At 35.5% G+C, this 6,983-nt stretch overlaps 1 protein-coding gene across 2 annotated transcripts; it reads right to left on the bottom strand.

The window, feature by feature from the left end:
* Nucleotides 1-3,544: 3,544 nt before the first annotated feature.
* Nucleotides 3,545-5,801, bottom strand: LOC149385281 (wall-associated receptor kinase galacturonan-binding protein). 2 transcript variants are annotated; one of them, XM_089624899.1, is made up of 4 exons: nucleotides 4,937-5,801; nucleotides 4,188-4,356; nucleotides 4,072-4,113; nucleotides 3,545-3,980 (listed from the first exon to the last, which is right to left on the bottom strand). In XM_089624899.1, the coding sequence occupies exons 1-4, from the start codon at nucleotides 5,597-5,599 to the stop codon at nucleotides 3,859-3,861; spliced, it is 996 nt and encodes a 331-aa protein (XP_089481025.1). In that variant the 5' UTR covers nucleotides 5,600-5,801; the 3' UTR covers nucleotides 3,545-3,858. The 2 variants fall into 2 exon arrangements, with proteins under 2 accessions (XP_089481025.1, XP_089481024.1); XM_089624898.1 differs by having other exon boundaries at nucleotides 3,548-3,986; nucleotides 4,937-5,795.
* Between the last annotated feature and the right edge of the window lie 1,182 nt (nucleotides 5,802-6,983).

Below are 6,983 nucleotides of genomic sequence, written 5' to 3'. Positions count from 1 at the left end.
ATGCACTGGAAGCGTGAAGTATAGGCCCGATCAGGTAGCCTACAACCGAGAATGGGCCCCGCTCTGATACCATCTTAAAGGTGTGGGGTTCCATCTAAAACCAAACTTGGCAATTAGAGGAGTAACTCACAAGCCTTATAAAGAGCTCATGATTGTAATACCCAGTCGATGTGGGACTATCCTTGATAAAGAGCCGTCTAATAAAGTTCCGTACCTTAAATCTTACTTGGCTCCTACGTGGCACAACTTTAGACTGTGCTTAGACACCGTCTAATAATTTTAACGTCATGCTATTCGACGGTGCCTAAAAAAACGTAGTAATTAGTATTTAAAGGGGTTTTAAAGCGCCTTCTGTCACTCTTTTTGTAGTAGTGCATCAAGACGTGCCCCAATCGTCATTAAAAAGCCTAAGAACAGATTGACATGTAATTATTCAAAGAAGGGTTCAGTTTAAAACTAGCGAATAACAAATTTAAATTTTGTAAAATAACCAAAGTTCTGTTAATTTTGTATTTTTAGCCATTAACTAAAATTCACGAGGGTAAAATAAAAGAAACACTATGTTATTTACGTAAAATTCATGAGGATTAATCTTGCCATGTTAATATCGGTGATTATGGGCTTGTTTGTTTCTTAACTTGAAAACTGTTTTTCACTTTTTTAACTTGAACAGTTTTTAAAAAAAATTGAATTCACTGTTTGTTTGATGATTCTCATAATACAACTCAAAAAAATTTCAAACTGTTTTCTGTTTTAATGAAGAAAATCAGAAAACAGTTTTCAAGTGTTTTCCAATTTTTTCACTCAACTTTTTTAACCTTTTTTTTTTCTTTTTTTTTTAATATCTCCTCTCATCTCATTCTCTCCTATCAACATCATTTCATTTTCCTCACTTTTGATTATCGAATTTGTTCTCGTTCCCTGTAAAACTTAAGTTTTACAATTATGACAAACTTTAAGCAATCGAAACTCCATTTTACAAACTGTTAATTAGTCGTGATCCTCTCGTCGAGCACCTAAGTTTTCACTATTTTTAGTCAACATTAGGTATCAAAATTTAATATTTGTTCACTACAACAAATCTCACATTTACCGACGATTTTTTTCGTCGCTAATAACCCCATAATCGTCGCTAAATCTCTTTAGCGATGATTTTAGCGACGATTTTTCTCGTTGCTAAATTTCCGTGCCTAAATATATTTAGCGACGAATTAATCGTCGCTAAATATTTACCGACGATATTAGCGACGATTTTTTCGTCCCTAAATGTTTAAACGAGGAGTTTTTTTTAATTATTTAGAGACGACTTAATCGTCGCTAATTCGCGCGGGAAAATTTCACGCGCGAATTAGCGACGATAAAGTCGTCGCTAATAAGTTAATTTTTTAATAATTAGCGACGACTTTGTCGTCGCTAATTACAAACTTTTTTTTTCGATTTTTAAAATTATTCATTTTTATCGTCGTTAATTATATATTTTTTTATTTTGTTTTTCATTTATGAAATTCTAACATGAAAAATCAAATAAAAACCAAAATATATTATCCAAATCAACTTGTATATAAAATCCGGTTACGTTTTCGATTATCGAGAAATATGTAAATAATAATCTACAATACACAAAATATCTAATAAAACACTAGTCGCGACGTTTGCTTTGTCGTCCCGCCGCTCGTTTTCCCTCTCCTCAACGTGAAACGCTCTTCTGCTGGCGCTGAAACTCTGCAAGCTGCGGCGGAACAAAAATTAAATCCAATTTCAATTTCAATTTCAATTTCAATCCATAACCAATTAATTAATTTCACATAAACTACCTAATTTTCGTTAAACTAATTCATTAATTTAAGTTTGTTACCTTTAGAGAATCGGTCGAAATTGGATGCGAATTAAGCGACAAACTATATCAATCTCCTAACGTCGAGGCCAACTACACAAAATTAAACAATTTTAAATTTTTTAATCGTAATTAACAAAATTACATTTCCTAATTTATTAATTTCTAATCTACTATACTTATATACATAATTAATCTCTAATCCTAATTTACAATTTTAAATTATCAAACATCCTAAATTATATCATAATTAAATCATAAATACTAAATTATATCCTAAAAAATTATATATATAACTAATTATGTAAATACTTATATCCTATATAATTATAACTAATTATATAAATACTTATACCCATATACTAAATTATGTAATTATATAAAATATAACTTATATATATATATATATATATATATATATATATATATATATAAAAACTTACCGGTGGTGGCGGATCGAGGAGGAGCTGTGCAGGCGGAGGAAGTGGCGGACGAGATGGACTTCGGCGTCGGCGGCAAACAGGCGGAGGACGGCGGTGGACGGCGCCGAGCTTCGGAGAGACAAATATGAGGAGAGAGAGACGTGAGGAGAGAGAGAGATGTGAGGAGAGAGAGACAAGAGGAGAGAGCGACTTACCGGAGCTTCGACGACGGCGGAGGACGGAGGTTCGTCGGAGGAGAATCGAGTTTTTGGGAGAGATTGGAGAAATGAAGATTTTTAGGTCGGGGAAGAAAATGGGGGAAACTGATACGCGACCTAGTATTTAAAGACATTTACCGACGATTAAATCGTCGCTAAATGTTTAAAATTCGTAGCTAAATTAACTTAAATTTTCAGTTCATAACCAGGCATTTAGCGACGATTTAATCGTCGCTAAAAGTTTTTTACACATTTAAATCTTCGCTAAATCATTTCATTTAAATTATTTTGGGGGGATTTTTCCCTCTTTAAATTTCGTTAAAATTCGAAATTAATTCGATATTAATTCCAAACTATTAGCGACGATAATATCGTCGCTAATTGTTTTCCCGCGAACTTAGCGACGAATATAAATAATTAGCGACGAAAATATCGTCGCTAATTACCTTTGCCGCCAAACTTTAGAAGTTTTGGCACCAAATAATTATCGACGATAAATTCGTCGCTAAAAAGGTGATTAGCGACGAAAAACTAGCGACGATTAAGTCGTCGCTAATACTTCTGTAGCTAAATGTCATATTTCTAGTAGTGGTTGTATTGACTACGAAGACAAATGGTGTTTTCCGATGAACTTGTGAACAATCATTATAACTAAAGGTACGACCATTATATTGCAGCAAAGACTTTCAATTAGTATATATCTCGACGCCTAATTCTTATGTGAATTATTACACTACAATTACAAAAAACTGAATAAAAAAAAACTGAAATTCTTACCAAACAGTTATTTGAAAACAACTGCAAAAAAATTTTAGACTACAACTATATGAAAACAAAAACAAAAAACAAAAACAGTTTGAGTGAACTACCAAACAGGCCCTATATATTTAAAACTTTTTGAAAAGAAGATGTGTTATTAGACTATTGACTTAATTGTCTCAATTATAAAGGAGTATTCTCAGTTTTTTATTATCTTTCAAAGTTATGTATTGCATAGTATTTAAAAAATATTATTTTATAAATTAGGACTAAACTACAATAGTTTAGAGACCAATATATCACTCAACTAATAATTTAGAGACTGCTTGCACTAAATAAAATACAGTTATAATATATTTACAAACAAACACAAGACAAATTCAGACAATATTTCAAATTACCATCAATACGAGCTTATATACGCATAACACAATTAGGCAATTGTAAATAATCTCTTCGCTTTGAAATTGTTTGGCTATTTTTCAAAATAAAAAATAAAAAATAAAAAATAATTGTTTGGTCATATGTGATATTGCCATTGGACACTGTATATATAGATTCTCCTTTAAAAAAGATGTAATAAAGATATGAAGAGAAAAACTAAAGTAAGAAGCGAGATTGGTCTTTAAAAAAGCCTGTTGTCGTTGCTTTGAACCCCACATGTAACCGGGGCTTTAGCTCTCACTTTCATCAAATACCAAATTCCCGCTCCAATTCCCAACACTCCTCCCACCGTTACTGCACTTGCTGTTCCTGTAAAGTAACTAATTAATTAATATACATTATTATTTGATTCAACATTAATGTATTCTAATTACTGTAACTAATTTTCACACACCGGCAATAACTCCAAAGCTTCTGTGCTGAGTAACATTATGATCTGAAACAAATAGGCCACAAGGTGATTTAATACATACATCAATAATAAATTAATGCCATCACCATTATAATTACCGTTGCAGAAAGTAGTGACATTATTCTTTCCCGAGTCGCAGAGGCACAAGAAGTCTTGAGAATGAACATCGTACCCACAAGTCCCGCCACCTTTATTCATATCTTGGCACTGAAGACACCTCGTCGTCACCGGAATATCAAAGTCAACTCTGATCCCAAACTCCGGTAACTGCAAGCAATATTGGCATGCCATATTCCCTTTTTTTCATCAACATTTGATAATATATCTGTTATCATCGATCTCCAAGAAAAAAAAATCACTATTTATTTTCTAAAATTTTGAGCAAGTTCTTGGCATCGATATAGCACCCAATTAACAATAATATCAAAACACCATCCCCATACTAAAAAGGATATATGTCATAAGATTAAAATTGAAGAGGATATCAAAGGGAAAAAAAACATTACTAATAACCATAAATTTAGCTAATTTAACCACCAAAAATAGAGAAATTGTTATTAGCCAATATATTTTGTAAATTTTTGGTAAATAATCATCAACAATTATTTACACCGTTAAACATACGTAAATACTCGGTAATTATTCATATTGAGGCAGGAAGTTTCGGTGGGTGTTTACATATTTTCTATTTTCGACAGTGTAAATAGTTGTGGGTGGCTGTTTATAAAAAATTTACGAAATGTTGACTATATGCACTGGTCTTTGGCTGTACTTAAAATGATAATTCTTTTTTGTATATACGTAGGTAAAACATGAAGAGAAATAAAATGAGGATGATGATGAGTACCTGGTCGTAGGGCTGAGTATCACCGGTATTCCTCCAGTAAACCGTGGCGTAAGTAGAGCAGTAAGAAAGCATGAGCCTGAGCGAGTCAGTGGCCTTGGGCGAGTAGGAGCAACAGCCGAGGGCCGCGTCGGAGGCCTGGCAGTCGGGCAAGTGGCGGCAGAGATAGCTGGAGCTGTCGCAGGAGGAGTCGCACTTCTCGGGGAAGCGCTCGCAGAAGGCGGGCCTGGGGCCCACGAGGACGCCCTCGGGGCTGCAGTTGAAGAACAGGTAGTCGTTGGCGCGGGAGAGGGAGAGGCGCATGCTGGAGTCCAGGCTGAAGGCGCGCGGGTTGGGGCGGAAGCGGGCCCCGTCCGCGCAGGTCCACGCGGAGGGGTTCAGGACCACGAGGTGGGGCCCGCCGCCGTCGGAGTAGGAGATGGACCGGACGGGGTAGCGGCCGGAAGGGGTGCGGAGGTCGAGGGAGCCGCCGCCGGAGGAGGAGCACGAGAGGAGGTGGCGGTAGTACGGGCTGCCGCACCCGTCGTCGATGCCGAACGGGTACGAGATCCGGATCTTGCCGCACGACGTTCGGCATGATTCGCCGCCGATATTGGTGACTGTGAGTGATGCTATTGTCACTATTGTTGTTAGTTTTGATATTATGTTGTTGTTGTTATAAGACATTTTTTTTGGGGAGGGGTTTTTGTCTTTTTTTGGGGTGGTTGTTTTAGGAAGTTTAATGATTTGGTGTGTGTGATTGATTGGTGGTGGTGGTGGTGGTGATTAGTAAAGGTGGGGGATGACTGTGAGCTTTTGCTTTTTGGATGATTCTTTTTTTTCTTTTCATTTGATTTGAAGAGTTTGGTGTGTCTCTTGTAGGGTACGAGGTAGAACGTGAATGATATGATCTTCAGTATATGAAAAATTGACACAGCATAAGTATCGTAAACTGAATAATTATGATTTAAGTATGATTTAAGTTCAATTATTTAACAAAATTGTTAAGATTTGACATTGTTTATAAAAATTTGACACTGTTAATAAAAATTTTGATACTCTATATATATAGTGTTTTTTTTAATTATAATTATTTCGCTACATTCATACTAGCTTTAACTATCTTTTACAAATGTATTACTATTTAGCTATATTGTATCCTTATTTATATTATTATTTTAGGGATATTTTATAAACTATATGTAAAATTATACTCAACTCAACTTTTAATTGGTATTGCACATAATTATAGTTTGTCTGCGCATTTTGACTAAACTACATTTTTATCCCGTTTTCTTTATTTTGTCCATTCTTTTCATTCTCCTTCTCTCTCTCTCTCTCTCTCTCTCTCTCTCTCTCTCTCTCTCTCTCTCTCTCTCTCTCTCTCTCTCGCACGTTCGGATCTCTCTCACAACAATCCAAGAGAAACAAAAAATCACCTCCTCCAACCGCCTCAGTCATCGTCTCAACACTTTCGAAGGTCACATGCACTAGTCTCTAGGCGATATATCAAGTGATTGTGGACGTAAACGGGCCTTGACTTCCACTGGATTGTAATGGGATGTTTTTATCTCTCTTCTATCAAACTTTAGAAGTGGTATGTGCATAAATAGCTAAGAATTGACTTTACTTTTGAGTTTTGAGTGAAAATTCATTTATTCAAAAACTGATATAGATTATCCCAAGTCACCGCATATGACCGAAACTCACCGCAACATAACTTAAATCAGTTGTGGTTAAATGCAGTTACGATGGATTCGAAGAATACTTTTTAATCGCAACAGCCCGCAGGCCACCGCAACAGAAACCAGTTGATTGCGGTGGTCACCTGTGGTTAGTTGCGCGGTGGGTATCACCGAGAGTTATTTTGAATTTTGTATATTATTTATTTTTTAAAATGTGCACATTTTCGTGGTGTCATTATTATATTTGATGGATATTTGGGTATTGAAGATGGTGAATTGGCTGCGTTTCGAAGGAGTAGTATTTATATCAATGTGACAGTTGTGGTCATAACCGAGCTTCATGTAACGCAAGGCCTTGATATTATGTTCATGGTGTGACTTCATTC

This window comes from Urtica dioica, chromosome 9 (assembly GCF_054948205.1).
Source record: "Urtica dioica subsp. dioica isolate 48M chromosome 9, U.dioica_male_clone48M_v1_H2, whole genome shotgun sequence".
Taxonomy (NCBI): domain Eukaryota; kingdom Viridiplantae; phylum Streptophyta; class Magnoliopsida; order Rosales; family Urticaceae; genus Urtica; species Urtica dioica.
This window is presented reverse-complemented; position numbering and strand designations above follow the sequence as displayed.

Bases quoted from the DNA above. Each gene is read 5' to 3' on its own strand.
- LOC149385281 (XM_089624898.1), bottom strand. From the start codon at position 5,599: ATGTCTTATAACAACAACAACATAATATCAAAACTAACAACAATAGTG. The intron at 4,357-4,936 runs GTACTCATCATC...TATTGCTTGCAG, and splicing joins ATACTCAGCCCTACGACCAG to TTACCGGAGTTTGGGATCAG. The intron at 4,114-4,187 runs GTAATTATAATG...TATTTGTTTCAG, and splicing joins TGTCACTACTTTCTGCAACG to ATCATAATGTTACTCAGCAC.